Source organism: Aulonocara stuartgranti (genome assembly GCF_965226115.1).
Source record: "Aulonocara stuartgranti genome assembly, chromosome: 10".
NCBI lineage: Eukaryota > Metazoa > Chordata > Actinopteri > Cichliformes > Cichlidae > Aulonocara > Aulonocara stuartgranti.
This window is the reverse complement of record NC_138946.1, coordinates 1,865,549-1,882,455: the sequence shown is the minus strand read 5'-3', so window position 1 is coordinate 1,882,455 and position 16,907 is coordinate 1,865,549. Positions and strand designations below refer to the sequence as shown.

At 42.6% G+C, this 16,907-nt stretch overlaps 2 protein-coding genes across 6 annotated transcripts; both read right to left on the bottom strand.

Moving 5' to 3' along the window:
• Nucleotides 1–341: 341 nt before the first annotated feature.
• On the bottom strand, nt 342–4,804 carry LOC309715243 (olfactory receptor 52J3-like). Of its 5 annotated transcripts, none has more exons than XM_082548217.1 (2): nt 4,429–4,804; nt 342–1,328 (listed from the first exon to the last, which is right to left on the bottom strand). In XM_082548217.1, exon 2 carries the CDS (start codon nt 1,304–1,306, stop codon nt 362–364), a length of 945 nt encoding a protein of 314 aa, XP_082404343.1. In that variant the 5' UTR covers nt 1,307–1,328; nt 4,429–4,804; the 3' UTR covers nt 342–361. The 5 variants fall into 5 exon arrangements, with proteins under 5 accessions (XP_082404343.1, XP_082404342.1, XP_082404344.1 ...); XM_082548216.1 differs by lacking the exon at nt 4,429–4,804 and adding an exon at nt 4,274–4,323; XM_082548218.1 differs by lacking the exon at nt 4,429–4,804 and adding an exon at nt 2,357–3,062.
• A 1,691-nt stretch (nt 4,805–6,495) lies between these two features.
• LOC309715610 (olfactory receptor 8G17-like) lies at nt 6,496–11,600 on the bottom strand (the record flags this gene model as incomplete). The annotated part of the gene is made up of 2 exons (XM_082548854.1): nt 11,152–11,600; nt 6,496–7,462 (listed from the first exon to the last, which is right to left on the bottom strand). Exon 2 carries the CDS (start codon nt 7,438–7,440, stop codon nt 6,496–6,498), a length of 945 nt encoding a protein of 314 aa, XP_082404980.1. The 5' UTR covers nt 7,441–7,462; nt 11,152–11,600.
• Between the last annotated feature and the right edge of the window lie 5,307 nt (nt 11,601–16,907).

The window sequence follows — 16,907 nt, the reverse complement described above, 5'->3', positions numbered from 1 at the left end:
TTTCACAAGAAAATAGTAAGTGTTTATGGAGAAGTTAGCATTTTCAATGCAAGGTTAGGATGAGAGGGTTAATGTGCTACAGATCAAACAAATTGCACGGAGGTATCGGGCGCAACACCACAAATGTCTTCATGGCAGCATCTCCCTGCAACCACTGGTTGTCAGGCAGACACCAACTGGTGTCTGGTGTGACTGAGGCCTTACCTGCATTATATTGAGGGGAATGCAGATGTCTGAGGTGAACTGCTGTGATGTATGTATTTAGTAAAATACACAAAGGAAATCGGGATATGAGAAATAAAACAATGAAAGGCAGAAAAACGTACTGTAAATATATTTATTTATTTATTGAGAATATGAATCATTTCCCGTCAGTCACAGTCACTGTATTCCTCGTGAACATGATGAACATTTTTTGTCGGACTGCTTTGATCTGCATCCCATAGATAACAGCATTCAGTGCTGGAGGAACCACATGGAACATCATGGAGGCTAACTTCCTTTGGTCTGTCAAATGTGGGAAGCGATGGAGGAGCACCATGACAATGCCTGACAAAAACATGATGACATACATAGTCAGGTGGGTGGTGTAGGTCTGGAGCGCCCGGCTGTTCAGTGTCTTGCTCTTGCTGCTCAGACACACCATGGCGATCCTCAGGTAGGTGATAGTGACGCTGCCAATGGAGGAGCCCAGCAGAAGGACAGTGTAGCCGAGACCGTAAATGTTATTGATGAGGATGTTTTCACAGGAGAGCTTAAACAAAGAGGCATTGTCACAGAAAGGGTTAAATATGATCCACCTGCAGCGTGACAGGCGAACGCTGAGGCCCACGAGGATTGTCACCATAATGAAGATTACTGCCCAGGCCAAGACCGACAGCTTCACCACCATCCAGTTGGTCATGATGGTGGCGTACTGCAGCGGGTTGCAGATTGCCACATAGCGATCAAAAGCCATGATCATGAGTATAGTGTGAGAAGAACCTGCATAAATGTGAACACAAAAGGCCTGAATGACACAGTCTACATAGTGGATGTACCGATCTGAGCTGGGAATAAAAATATCCCTCAGCATACGTGGAATGATTGTTGTGGCTCCAAATACATCATTAATGCTCATGTTACAGAAGAGCAGATACATGGGCTGGTGGAGGCTACTATCCAGCGTGATCAGGATCACCAGGACAATGTTGGAAAACATGATGAAGATGTAAATGAGGAGGAGGAGGGTAAAGGTGGGAATGGAGGCATCTGGGCTGACCTGTAAACCTTCTAAGAGCAGGATATCTGAAGTCTGGTTTTCCATAGTGCAGAAGGTTAATTTCAACCTGGAGAGAAGACAAAAAAACATGTTTATTTTCAAACTTTAAAGGGATTTTAAAGTGTTTGGAGTCATTTTTTGACCTTCAATGCACATATTAAACAAATATGTAAGACTGCTTTCTTCCACAAATATCTATCCGGTTGTTCAGTCTGACGTCACTAGCCGTGTCTGGGCCTAAACTCCGCTGCAGGTCCATATATCAAACGATCACTATGGCATTACTGAGAGTTGAAAAACTGTCTAAAGTCTTTCATCTTTAATAAAATGATCAGCGTTCTGCTCTACCAGGTGTAACAATTGAGTTTAACATCCAGGCATCCATGAAAACGGAATTTATGACATTTAACGGAGTTAGAAGTTAGCAGGGAGTTAGCTCGCTAGCTTCTATCTAAATGCAATATAGCATGTCCTGACTGCGGGGTTTTGGAAACAAATTAAAACGTACAGCTCTGTTATCACTTCCAACATAAATGAAGACAGAAAACTAAACAGCAGTGACGTTTGTAGGGTTACTGAAGTTGGGCTAGCTGGTATATAATGATGTGCTACGTGACCGCTAGCGACACAGCTATGTTAGCATAATATAAACAAGCTAACTTTTTTTCCACTCGATAAAAGTTAACGTGAGTGTTCTCGGTGGTCAGGAACAAACGTAATCGCATGGCAGGATGCTGTAAAAGGACCAAACTTCAGCCAGGAGAACAACTGAGATAATCCATCCACAATACGAGGTTAGTCATTCATATACTGCTGCGTGGGCTGGGCTGTAGTTACATCCTAAGGTTTTAAAAACTGAGCTTAAATAAATGATTAGCGGTAATAAAAGCCGAGGGAGGTCAACAGTGATCACTGACTGTTTTAGGAGCTTTTTGAGATCAAATAGAAGAAAATACATTAAACATGTTAACAACACAAAAGCCATATTAAACGCAGACTACTTTAGGCCCGGAAGTAGGATTCGTCACGTCATCACTTAACAATCGGATTAGAAACATTGTATCTGAGAGTGATTAAAAACTAGCTCATTATTACTTCTAGGCTGGACTACTGTAATTCATTAGCGTCATGCTCCTGGGCATGGAGACACAGTGTTTTGTGTTATCATTATTTGCATTCTGTCTCTCTACTTTTAAGATTAGGCTTAAAACATTCCTGTCACGATCCTGGGTCTTATGACCCAGTGTTTTGAGTTTAGTTTATTTGGATGTTTATATGATTAAGCTCATGAGTTTTTCTAGTTCTTTGTTATTAGATTCCCCTTGTGTCTTCCAACCCCTGTTAAGTCTCCCTTGCCCTTCATGTGTTTCAATTCTGTTATGCTGTCAAGTTCATGTAGTCATGTTTGCATTTCATTATGTTTCCTATTTTATTTTCTAAGAAGTTCTGTGTTTTGTTTTACTCTTTCCCTGTGGCGTTGTTATGTCCACGTTGTGTCTACTGTGGCTTTCTGTCCCATGTTTCAGGTCCCTATGTTCTGTCTTCTCAGTTGCTGTTAAGTTTGCATGTCTAGCGTTCAGTCAGTGTGTTTCCTGTTTTACTTTGAAGGTCCATGTCTCATGTGAGTGATTCTAGTTTTGCTTCCCTTGTCTCGTCCAGCCTGATCACTCCCAGCTGTGCCCTCTGTGTATTTAAGCCCTGTGTTTCTCTTTGTCAGTGTCGTAATCTCCCTCATGTCTGTGTTTCCCTGTGTATTAGTTATCCATGTCCCAGTTTAGTTTAGTTTAGTTTAGTTTTTCATGTCATTCTGCAATAAAGCAGCTTCTTGAGTTTAATTTTGTTGTCGTGAGTTTTGCGTTTGGGTCCTTTTCCTGCCTCCACACAGCTGAAACATGACAATTCCTTTTGATAAAAAGGAATGTAATCATTACATGGGTCTTTTTTTTTTGTCTCCCACTTCTCACTCCCAACTGGTCACAGTGCGAAATGAGCTGAATATTCTCCACCAAGATGAGCACATCTTTTTAAATAAGGCCGTCTTGAAAAATGTAGCTTTTTGCTTTTTGTATTTAACCCAAAATGAAAATGAAAATGCATCACACAACACTGCAGCTCCAGCCAAAAAGAAAGGGATGAAGAAAAATGTAATTTAAATTTTACATTTCTGTTTAGGTAATAGAAATGTGAGATTCATCAGGGAAACACAATGACATTAGATACCACTGATAAACAACAGACCCAACTATTCTCTGTGGTTTCAAGGGATCTTCCAGAAATGGTAACCTGATGTTTCCCTGATGAGTCATCATCAGGTACAAACTTGATTTCAAAACTCGGTAAAAGAAACTATATTTTATTGCCACTGTTTATGCAAGATCACGAATAAATTAAAAAGTCTAATCGAAACTTTAAACATGTGATGCTTTTCCACTTCTTTTGTTTTTTTTACAAGCACAATTTCTAAAGCTTGTTGTAGCAGTAGGAAATGAACAAATGTTCCTCTGGTGATAGAATTAGAATTCCTGAATTGAAGTTTCCTCATGTTGAGTTTTAGTTTGTTCATTGAAATTTCATTCCAAGTGTTCTCTTTTTTTTTCAGCAGTATAAAGATTATAACGTGCACAGCAAAGGAAATTAGATTTAAAGTGCTCAAATGGAAAAATTAATCCTTTTTACATCCACCAGATCCCCATTAACCTTTCAAGGGTTAGGGTGAGGTTTTGTTTTAGTTGCTTACTAACCAGACAGACTTTCAGACATTTTAAAAATTTTGGCTATTACTACTATCAGTAGATCACACACTGCAGTGTTAACCAAAATCAACTCCTAACTAATACCTCTGGGCAGGTCAACCACCTAAAATTGTTATTAATAAAAAACAAACAAACAAAAAAACAATCAGCCTAACACTCTAGTCTTTGTTTACCTGTTGTTTACTCCTAAAACCACATTTTCCTGATAGTTCGAACCACCAGCATTAAGATTTTAATCAACACTATATAAACTACATACATATATAAATCAGAGAGCAAAGAAAGGCCATCCAACAACCAATTAGTGACACGAAGTCTTAACTCCACCAAATGCAACACAAATAAAACCCAGCAAAGGCTACAGCCATTTTGGTCTATAGTAAGATCATGTGTGTGTTTGTGTCTCATACTCACCTCAGTTGACGTGAACCTCCTGATATCACACCTGAGGCTTGGCTGACACGTTTTTTATAATGTGAACATGTTCCCTGATGCTGATGGTTTGTCGCGTGAGTAAACAGTAAGACCTTCCCCTCCCCGGATGGCTGAACTCCTCACCCTATCTCTAAGGGAGATGCCAGCCACCCATTTCCGCCACTTGTATCCGTGATTCCATTCTTTCGGTCACTACCCACAGCTCGTGAGCATAGGTGAGGGTAGGGGATGTAGATCGACGAGTAAATTGAGAGTGCCCCCTTTTACACTCAACTCTCTCTTCACTACAACAGACCAGTGCAGCCTCCGCATCACTGCAGCCACAGCACTTAGGCCACCCAAGTGAAAGCCTTCTGCCACTTAGCTATGCCTAGAAATTCTGTTCATAAAAATTACGAAGAGAATCTATGACAAAGGGCAGCCCTGGCAGAGCTCATCACCCACCGGGAACAAGTCCAACTCATTGGTGGCTATACGGTCCAAGCTCTTACAATTCAATTCAATTTCAATTCAATTTTATTTATATAGCGCCAAATCACAACAAAAGTCGCCTCAAGGCGCTTCATAGATACAGAGAAAAACCCAACAATCATATGACCCCCTATGAGCAAGCACTTTGGCGACAGTGGGAAGGAAAAACTCCCTTTTAACAGGAAGAAACCTCCGGCAGAACCAGGCTCAGGGAGGGGCGGGGCCATCTGCTGTGATTGGTTGGGGTGAAAGAAGGAAGACAGGATAAAGACATGCTGTGGAAGAGAGACAGAGGTTAATAACAGATATGATTCAATGCAGAGAGGTCTGTTAATACATAGTGAGTAAAGAAAAACTCAATGCATCATGGGAATCCCCCGGCAGCCTACGTCTATTGTAGCATAACTAAGGGAGGATTCAGGGTCACCTGGTCCAGCCCTAACTATATGCTTTAGCAAAAAGGAAAGCTTGAAGCCTAATCTTGAAAGTAGAGATAGTGTCTGTCTCCCGAATCCAAACTGGAAGCTGGTTCCACAGAAGAGGGGCCTGAAAACTGAAGGCTCTGCCTCCCATTCTACTTTTAAATACTCTAGGAACAACAAGTAGGCCTGCAGTGCGAGAGCGAAGTGCTCTAATAGGGTGATATGGTACTACAAGGTCATTAAGATAAGATGGAGCCTGATTATTTAAGACCTTGTATTTGAGGAGCAGGATTTTGAATTCAATTCTGGATTTAACAGGAAGCCAAAACAGGAGAAATCTGCTCTCTCTTTCTAGTCCCTGTCAGGACTCTTGCTGCAGCATTTTGGATTAGCTGAAGGCTTTTCAGGGAGTTTTTAGGACATCCTGATAATAATGAATTACAGTAGTCCAGCCTGGAAGTAATAAATGCATGAACTAGTTTTTCAGCGTCACTCTGAGACAGGATATTTCTAACTTTAGAGATGTTGCACAAATGGAAGAAAGCAGTCTTACATATTTGTTTAATATGTGCGTTGAAGGACATGTCCTGGTCAAAAATGACTCCAAGGTTCCTCACATCATTACTGGAGGCCAAGGTAATGCCATCCAGAGTAAGAATCTGGTTAGATACCATATTTCTAAGATTTTCAGGGTCGAGTACAATAACCTCAGTTTTATCTGAATTAAGAAGCAGAAAGTTAGCGGCCATCCAGGTCTTTATGTCTTTAAGACATTCCTGCAGTTTAACTAATTGGTGTGTGTTATCTGGCTTCATGGACAGATAGAGCTGGGTGTCATCAGCATAGCAGTGAAAATGTATGCTATGCCTTCTAATGATATGGCACTAGGGAAAGTTATGAAGGATCTTCTTATGGTGCAATGGAGAAGCTCTTGACACACACTTCACACTTGTCAGGCAGACACCAACTGGTGTCTGGTGTGACTGAGGCCTTACCTGCATTATATTGAGGGGAATGCAGATGTCTGAGGTGAACTGCTGTGATGTATGTATTTAGTAAAATACACAAAGGAAATCGGGATATGAGAAAAAAAAAACATGAAAGGCAGAAAAACGTACTGTAAATATATTTATTTATTTATTGAGAATATGAATCATTTCCCGTCAGTCACAGTCACTGTATTCCTCGTGAACATGATGAACATTTTTTGTCGGACTGCTTTGATCTGCATCCCATAGATAACAGCATTCAGTGCTGGAGGAACCACATGGAACATCATGGAGGCTAACTTCCTTTGGTCTGTCAAATGTGGGAAGCGATGGAGGAGCACCATGACGGTGGATGACACAAACATGATGACGAACATAGTCAGGTGGGTGGTGTAGGTCTGGAGCGCCCGGCTGTTCAGTGTCTTGCTCTTGCTGCTCAGACACACCATGGCGATCCTCAGGTAGGTGATAATGATACTGCCGAGGGAGGAGCCAAATAGGAGGACAGTGTAGCCGAGACCGTAAATGTTATTGATGAGGATGTTTTCACAGGAGAGCTTAAACAAAGAGGCATTGTCACAGAAAGGGTTAAATATGATCCACCTGCAACGTGACAGGCGAACGCTGAGGCCCACGAGGATTGTCACCATAACGAAGATTACTACCCAGGCCAAGACCGACAGCTTCACCACCATCCAGTTGGTCATGATGGTGGCGTACTGCAGCGGGTTGCAGATTGCCACATAGCGATCAAAAGCCATGATCATGAGTATAGTGTGAGAAGAACCTGCATAAATGTGAACACAAAAGGCCTGAATGACACAGTCTACATAGTGGATGTACCGATCTGAGCTGGGAATAAAAATATCCCTCAGCATACGTGGAAAGATTGTTGTGGCTCCAAATACATCATTAATGCTCATGTTACAGAAGAGCAGATACATGGGCTGGTGGAGGCTACTATCCAGCGTGATCAGGATCACCAGGACAATGTTGGAAAGCATGGTGAAGATATAGATGAGGAGGAGGAGGATAAAGGTGGGAATGGAGGCATCTGGGCTGACCTGTAAACCTTCTAAGAGCAGGATATCTGAAGTCTGGTTTTCCATAGTGCAGAAGGTTAATTTCAACCTGGAGAGAAGACAAAAAAACATGTTTATTTTCAAACTTTAAAGGGATTTTAAAGTGTTTTTGAAAGCCACTTACAGGCAGAACTTTGTGCTATTAGAAACTGAATTTGAATAAGTTAAATTTGTATTTGAATTTCTCAGATTGAATTTGAATTGCTCAACTTGAATAAAAGCTTCTAAAACAGAATTTGAATTAGCTTAATTTGAAATCCCATGTATTTGTTTGAAAAGGTTCATCACTAAGTTGAAATAGAATTTTATATTTTGAAAATTTAATAATTACATTTGAATTTGTATTCCATTCTTCTTTAAATTTAGCTCCTGAATGATTTCAGTTTCACTTTCCACCATTCAATTTCAGTTCTACAATTCAGTTTTTGTCAAACATCTAGGTCCTTTATGAAAACCACAGAGTAATTGAGTGCCAGTTAATAGAGCTACGTTCTACATGCGGACGCAGTGTTACAAAATGGACCTGCAGCATCTTGAGCTTGAGCGGGGCACAGATTAAGCATTCAGAAGTCATTCATCATGTCAAATGACAGATCATATGAACAAAGAGAATTTAGAAATGTAATTATTGATAACAGTAAACAAGCACAGATAGCGTAATCTACAGCTGTTTAGAGAATGAGAAGTGTTGGGTTTTTTTTTTTTCAAAGTTTGCCATTTCAGTGATAGTCTTATATCATGTCTTTTAAAGAAGGATGGAATACAAAAATTCAGTTTCAATTTAGTGATGTTCATTCTCAATCCAGTACACTGAATTTCAAATTAGGCTAATTCAAATTCAGTTTTAGAAGCTTTTATTCAAGTTGAGCAATTCAAATTCAATCAGAGCAACCAACAAGCAGAATTCATGACTGTAGAGAAATGGCACTAGGGAAAGTTATGAAGGATCTTCTTATGGCCTCTAACAGTTGACTCACCTCTGTGCTAGTCCTGCTGGATCTCGTTACAGCTTTCAATACTGGTGCAGTGGTTTAAATCATATCTATTTTTTAAACTTTGATTTAGCTGCGTAAATGGGAAGTCTTCTTCACTGACTAAGATTAATTATGGAGTTCCACAGGGTTCTGTGTGAGGATACTTTGTTTACATTATACATGCTTCCCTTAGGCAGCAGCATCAGAAGACATAGCATACATTTACACTGCTATGCAGATGACACCCAATTCTATCTGTCCATGAACCCGGATAACACACACCAATTCAGGAATGTCTTAAAGACATAAAGACCTGGATGGCCGCTAACTTTCTGCTTCTTAATTCAGATCAAACTGAGGTTATTGTACTCGGCCCTGAAAAGTTTAGAAATATGGTATCTAACCAGATTCTTACTCTGGATGGCATTACCTCGGCCTCCAGTAACACTGTGAGGAACCTTGGAGTCATTTTTGACCAGGACATGTCCTTCAACGCACATATTAAACAAATATGTAAGACTGCGTTCTTCCATTTGTGCAACATCTCTAAAATTAGAAATATCCTGTCTCAGAGTGACGCTGAAAAACTAGTTCATGCACTTATTACTTCCAGGCTGGACGACTGTAATTCATTATTATCAGGAAGTCCTAAAAACTCCCTGAAGAGCAGATTTCTCCTGTTTTGGCTTCCTGTTAAATCCAGAATTCAAAATCCTGCTCCTCACATACAAGGTCTTAAATAATCAGGCCCCATCTTATCTTAATGACCTTGTAGTACCATATCACCCTATTAGAGCACTTCGCTCTCGCTCTGCAGGCCTACTTGTTGTTCCTAGAGTATTTAAAAGTAGAATGGGAGGCAGAGCCTTCAGTTTTCAGGCCCCTCTTCTGTGGAACCAGCTTCCAGTTTGGATTCAGGAGACAGACACTATCTCTACTTTCAAGATTAGGCTTCAAGCTTTCCTTTTTGATAAAGCACCCCCCTTTTTTCTTTCCACATTCACTGATCAAAGTGCAAAACTGAAGTAAATATTCTTCACAAACATGAGCAAATCTTTTTAAATGACGCAGTCCAGAAAAATTTGAAAACTGAGCTTTTGCAATTTGTATTTAACCCCAAACAAAAATGAAGATGGAACACACAAAACTGGAGCTCGAGCCAAAAAGAAATAGCTCAAAATAAAATTTAAATTTAAATGTTAGGTGATAGAAATAGGATCAAAGAGATTTTCCAAAAATTGTGAACTGATGTTCCTCCGGTGAGTCATCATCAGTCACAGACTTGATTTTGAAAACTCAGCTCACATTAGGTAATAGAAACTATTACCCTTGTTTATGAACAATCACAAACAAATGAAAAGTCAAATGGAAACGTCTGGACACATGATGATTGTCAGCTTCTTTTGCTTTTTTTTTTTTTTTAAATAAATAGGCACTATTTCCAAAGCAATTACCAAATGTTCCCTTGTTACTAGAATTAGAACTCCTTAATTGAAGTTTCCTCATGTTGAGCTTTTGTTTGTTCATTGAAGTTTTAGTCCAAGTATTTATTTTCAGCAGTATAAAGATTAAATCTTTATACTTATAATTAATTTTCTTTTTGCTGACCACATGATAGATCCCCATTAACCCTTCAAGAGTCAGGGTGAGGTTTATTTTTAGTCGGTTACTAACCAGACATATTTTCAAACTTTTAAAACATTTTGCATGGCAGTAGTTAGTAGTAATAGTTTCTATCAGTAGATTACAAATTTTGATGTTAAACAAAATCCACTCCTAACTCTGGGTAGGTCAACCACCTAAAATTACTGTCAACATTTAATAAGCCCAACATTCTAATATTTGGGTTTGCTTGTTGTTTACTCCTAAAACCACCTTTTACTAATTAAATCACCAGAAATAGGAGTTGAATCAAAAGAGCAAATGAAAGCCATCCTACAATGAATCGGTGGTAGTGGAGTTAAGACATCACTAAATGCAACACAAATAAAACAAAGGATACATATATTTTAGTCTGTAGTAAGATCAGGTAGTGCGTGTGTTTGTGTCTCATACGCACCTCAGTTGACGTGAACCTGCTCAAATCACACTTGAGGCTTGGCTGACATGTTTTTTATAATGTGAACATGCACCCAATGCGCCAGGGTTTGTTGCGTCAGTAAACTCAGATCTGAAAATATCTGTAAGTTCTGCAAACATCTTTCTCCAAGTTTGTACATTTATATTTTTGAATTTAGAAATCACAGAAGAAATTAATTTGAACCAAAAGCAAAGCTTGATTATTACAGGTATTGGGATTTTCAGATCCAAGACCAGCTGTAATTCTGTTGGAAATATTAACCAGTTTTGCCCCAAAGGGCTTTCTTAGCTTCCTGCTTGAAAATTACGTGCCCAAAATGAATGGATTTTAAATACAATGATATTTACAATTACAATTACAAACTCTTTGTAAATGTAACCTATATGTCCACTCACCTAAGAATGATCAAAACAATATTGATAACAACAGAGGGCAATTTATTTAGGGTCTGATGGCAGTTTACCATTGGTGTCCAATACCTTAAAGAATTGCCGAACTGGAGCACATATGTCCTTAACACCTCCTAACATACCCTCTTATACATCAGCTTGACACTGGTACATCAAAAGAAACTTAACCAAAATGTTTACAACCTGAACAACTTACAGTTCCCCTGGAATGTAATGTAAACAAAGAGAAGAAGAAAAGAGAGAAAGAAAAACAATACTTGCATCAATTACCCACTTCTCTGAGCCTGGAGATAGGTGAATATATTATTTAGAGAGTCTTTTCTCAGTCCTGGCCTTGTAAACTGCAACCTCCTCAGTCCGTAATCAGAGAGTGTCTATTTGGCAGTAACCAAAATGTTTTTGTATAGTCTTTGTGAATGAGAAAACAATTGTGATAGCTGGCCAGTAAAATGAAAAAAATGTATGCCACTAATTTTGTACATGGGTGTAAGTACTTCAGTCCAAATACTCGAGCTCCAAAGAAAAATGGCACCAGTGAAACAGCATGACAGTGAGGCCTCTTCTGAAAAAAAAAAAAACGAGTCTCCTCCACCACTGGCAGGAGAATGAACAATAGTATTTTAAGGCTACTGCAGATGTAAATATTCACCACTAGCTCACCATAGTTGCTCTCCGGCACAGCTACAAGCCATGTGAGTTCATAGCCCCTCCTGATAGAGTGTACTACCCCACCTGTGTGTGATTTCCCAGTGTCTCTCTGTGTACTTATAGTGTGTGTTTTCCTCTGTTCCTCGTCGCGACGTCTGTGTTCATACTCTGTGAAATCCCCTGCGTGCTCTCCCTGCTGTTCTCCCTTCATGTTCAGGTTTGCCACTCCTTGGTGTAGTTTAACTCCCAGTTTAGTTCATCCTTAGTTCTGTTTTGCCATCTCCACTTTATGTTTGGTATTGTTAATAAATCGCCCTCACGTCTAAATAAGTACTGCATTTGAGTCCTCCTTTCCACTCCTCACACGGCCACTGACCCAAACCGTGACAGTACGACGCGACCACAAGATGGACCCAGCAGCGCTTAATCCGTCTAAGGAGGTCCGGCTTCATCCTCGCCTGGTCCAGTTTTCGTGCCTGCATCCTCGTCTGGCCCAGCCTTCGTGCCTGCATCCTCGTCTGGTCCAGCCTTCGTGCCTGCTACCCCGTCTGGCCCAGCCTTCGTGTCTGCATCCTCGTCTGGTCCAGCCTTCGTGTCTGCATCCTTGTCTGGTCCAGCCTTCGTGCCTGCTACCTCGTCTGGCCCAGCCTTCGTGTCTGCATCCTCGTCTGGCCCAGCGTTCGTGTCTGCATCCTCGTCTGGTCCAGCCTTCGTGCCTGCATCCTCGTCTGGCCCAGCCTTCGTGTCTGCATCCTCGTCTGGTCCAGCCTTCGTGTCTGCCTCCTCGTCTGGTCCAGCCTTCGTGCCTGCATCCTCGTCTTGTCCAGCCTTCGTGCCTGCATCATCGCCTGCAGCAGCTTCTTCGGCATCCGCATCATCGCCTGCAGCAGCTCCTTCGGCTTCCGCATCATCGCCTGCTGCATCAGCTCCAGCCCCGCCTGGTTTGGCTTCAGCGGGTCCAGCCTCTTCCTTCTCCTCGTCTGTGCCTGGTTCCACTGTTGGCACACCACCATCCGGTCCGCGTCTGGCACCTCATCTTCATTGGCTGTTTTCTAGGCTGCTGGCTAGTCGTCATCGCCGTCGTGGCCGTCCTCCTAAACGAGGTTGTTGCCGCCACGGCCTCCTTCGTGGACGGCCTCCTGAACTTTTTGCGCGCCGCCACGACCTTCTTCGTGGCCGGCCTCCTGAACTTTTTACGCGCCGCCTCGGCCTTCTTCGTGGACGGCCTCCTGAACTGTCCCATCCTGGCCTCCTGTGCTATCGGGCCCCAGGCCGGCCACCTGCACTGTGCTTCGGACACTGTGCTTTGTGAACGGTTGTTTGGGTCTCTGGGGTCTCCATTTTGGTCATGGCCCGGGTCCTGCTGGCACAGGATCAACAAGCAAGGAGCCATCTGCTGAATGTTCACCATCTAAAAGCAATGGGATAATAAACTCAGTAAACTGACACAAAATAGTGTCAGGGACACTATCAATTTGTTGAATTTTAACAAAGTAATCCAGCAAAGTGAACGCCCTTTGCACCTCTTGTAGTTTAAACTTGGCTTTAACCCCATTTAACATAACGGTGTATTCTGGATCAAAACCATACCTTTCACAAAACTACATTGTCTCTCTCTGCAAAGCGGCAGATGAATTCACAGATGTTCGTGCATATGCTCAGGATAAGGTTACTGATGCTCTCAAGTCCCAATTATTCCTACTACTTTTAGCTGTAACTATTAATAATCATTAGTACACATCACATCATAACATAAATACATGATAACACATGGAATAGCATAATCTAAGATAAGATAAGATAACCTTTATTAGTCCCACACGTGGGAAATTTGTTTTGTTACAGCAGAGAGTGGGCAGTGCCAAGTTATATAGCAAAATCAGAGAACACTGGAATAGAATAAGAATAAGATACTGTAAACAACTGTACAGAATAGAATAAAATAAAATAATAATATACACAATAGGATAAAATTGGAATACAAGTGCTATATACAATTGAGTAAAAATACAACTTTGTCAGAAAAAGAGTATTGCACTTAGTCTTATTGCACATGAGTGGGTTTGTGTGTTTGATCAGCTGCAAAGTCTTTGTTGTGGAGTCTGACAGCAGATCGGGTGCCGCAGCCTGCCACTGAAGGAGCTGCTCAGTGCTGTCAGAGTCTCCTGCATGGGTTGGGAGATGTTGTCCAAAAGGGATGACAGCTTAGCCACCATTCTCCTGTCACTCACTACCTCCACTGGGTCCAGAGGGCATCCTAGAACAGAGCTGGCCCTCCAGATCAGTCTCTTCCTGTCCCCAGAAGAGTTGCTGCTGCCCCAGCAGACCACACCGTAAAAGATAGCTGAGGCCACCACAGAGTCATAGAAGGTCTTCAGGAGTGGGACCTTCACTCCAAAAGACAGTACAGCCTGCTCTGCCCTTTCCTGTAGAGGGTGTCCTAATTATGAGTCCAGTCCAGTTTATTGTTCAGATAAACACCAAGGTACCTGTAGCTGTCCACAGCTTCAATGTCCATACCTTGGATGTTCGGTGGTTGCAGTGGAGGATGTTTGTGCCTGCGGAAGTCTACCACCAACTCCTTGGTTTTATTAGTGTTGCTCTGGAGGTAGTTCAGCTGGCACCAGTCCTCAAAGTCCTGAGTCAGTTCTCTGTACTCCTTGTTGTCCCCATCAGTGATGAGGGCGACTATTGCAGAGTCATCAGAGAACTTCTGCAGGAAGCACTGGGTGGAGTTGTGGGAGAAGTCTGCAGTGTAGATGGTGAAGAGGAACGGAGCCAGAACCGTTCCCTGTGGAGCCCTGTACTGCAGACGACCCTGTCCGACACACAGCCCTGAGTCCTCACATACTGTGGTCGGTCAGTGAGGTAGTCCAGAATCCATGTAGTGAGGTGGTGGTCCACTCCGGTGTTTTCCAGCTTGTCCTTCAGGACCATGGGAAGAATAGTGTTGAAGGCACTGGAGAAAAAATCAAATAACATGATTCTCACAGTGCTCCCAGCGGTCTCCAGGTGAGAGAGGGAACGATGTAGGAGGTGAATGACAACATCATCCGCTCCGATGCCAGGCTGGTAGGCAAACTGAAGTGGGTCCAGTGATGAGCTCACCTGGCGCCGAAGCTGAGCCAGGACCAGCCGCTCCATGGTCTTCATCAGGTGGGATGTCAGAGCCACCAGCCTATAGCTGTTGAGGTCCTTGGGGCGTGAGGTCTTTGGCACTGGTACAACACAGGAGGTTTTCAAGAGTTGTGGGATTCTCCCCAGCCTCAGGCTCAGGTTGAAGAGGTTCTCCATCACCCCACACAGTTGGTCTGCACAGGACCTGACGACCCTTGAGCTCATGCCATCTGAACCCCCTGCCTTCTTGGCTTTAATCCTCCCCAGTTCCCTTCTAACCTGGGTTGTTGAGAGAGACAGGCTGGAGCCTTGTGTTGAGTGTGTATTGGATGCTGTTGTTGGGGGTGGGGGGGAGTGAGCAGGGTGAGTAGAGGAGGTGTGAAGTGTCTGAGGTGTCAGAGATGGAACAGATTCAGTTCATTTGCCCACCTCACATCCCTCCCAGGCAGAGAGTTCTGATGTTTGTGGCACGAGATGGTTCTAAGGCCTCTCCAGACTTCACCAGAAGCTGGTTCTCCATCTTCTGCCTGTAGCTGTCCTTCCCATTCATTATCAGCTCTCTCTGCCCCCTTTTCAACTCCTCTTTGTCTCTGGATTTTAAGGCCCTCCTCTTCTGCATGAGGATGGCTTTAATTTCTGCAGTCATCCAGGTTGTTGTTAGAGAAGCACCGCACAGTCCTGGTAGGTACGGTGTTAACCACACAGAAGTTAATATAGTCCATAATGCATGTCACAAGGCTGTCAATGTCCTCTCCGTGGTTGTCACAGATCACCTCCCACACAGTACAGGGTGGGCCATTTATATGGATACACCGTAATAACATGGGAATGGTTGGTGATATTAAAGTCCTGTTTGTGGCACATTAGTATATGTGAGGGGGCAAACTCCTCAAGATGGGTGGTGACCATGGTGGCCATTTAGAAGTCGGCCATCTTGGATACAACTTTTGTTTTTTCAATAGGAAGAGGGCCATGTGACACATCAAACTTATTGGTAATGTCACAAGAAAAACAATGGTGTGCTTGGTTTCAGGGTAACTTTATTCTTTCATGAGTTATTTACAAGTTTCTGACCACTTATAAAATGTGTTCAATGTGCTGCCCATTGTGTTGGATTGTCAATGCAACCCTCTTCTCCCACTCTTCACACACTGATAGCAACACCGCAGGAGAAATGCCAGCACAGGCATTCAGTATCCGTAGTTTCAGGTGCTGCACATCTCGTATCTTCACACCATAGACAATTGCCTTCAGATGACCCCAAAGATAAAAGTCTAAGGGGGTCCGATCGGGAGACCTTGGGGGCCATTCAACTGGCCCACGACGACCAATCCACTTTCCAGGAAACTGTTCATCTAGGAATGCTCGGACCTGGCACCCGTAATGTGGTGGTGCACCATCCAGCTGGAAAAACTCAGGGAACGTGCCAGCTTCAGTGTACAAAGAGGGAAACACATCATCATGTAGCAATTTCAAATATCCAGTGGCCTTGAGGTTTCCATTGATGAAGAATGGACCCACTATCGTTGTACCCCATATACCACACCAAACCATCACTTTTGTTGTTCCAACAGTCTTGGAGGGATCCATCCAATGTGGGTTAGTGTCAGACCAATAGCGGTGGTTTTGTTTAACTTCACAATTCAAATAAAAGTTTGCCCCATCACTGAACAAAATCTTCTGCGTGGAGTTTGTAAGGGTGCCATTTGTGAGTAGCTAATATCCGCCGAAGGGATGTTCGACTAATGCCACTCTCCAGTGACATGCGGTGAGTGCTACGCTGTGGGCTCTTGCTGAATGAAGCTAGGACAGCCACTGATGTTTCTTCATTAGTGACAGTTTTCTTGCCTCCACTTTTGGCAAATCCAACACTGAACCAGTTTCATGAAACTTAGCAAGCAGTTTGCTAACTGTAGCATGGGAGATGGGTGGTCTTGTAGGGTGTCTTGCATTGAAATCTGCTGCAATGACCCGGTTACTGCGTTCACCACATATCAACACAATTTCAATCCGCTCCTCACGTGTTAACCTCTTCAACATGTCAATGGTTGTGAACAAAGAGAAACTTGACATTAACAATAAGTTTGATGTGTCACATGGCCCTCTTCCTATTGAAAAAACAAAAGTTGTATCCAAGATGGCCGACTTCTAAATGGCCACCATGGTCACCACCCATCTTGAGGAGTTTGCCCCCTCACATATACTAATGTGCCACAAACAGGACTTTAATATCACCAACCATTTCCATGTTATTATGGTGTATCC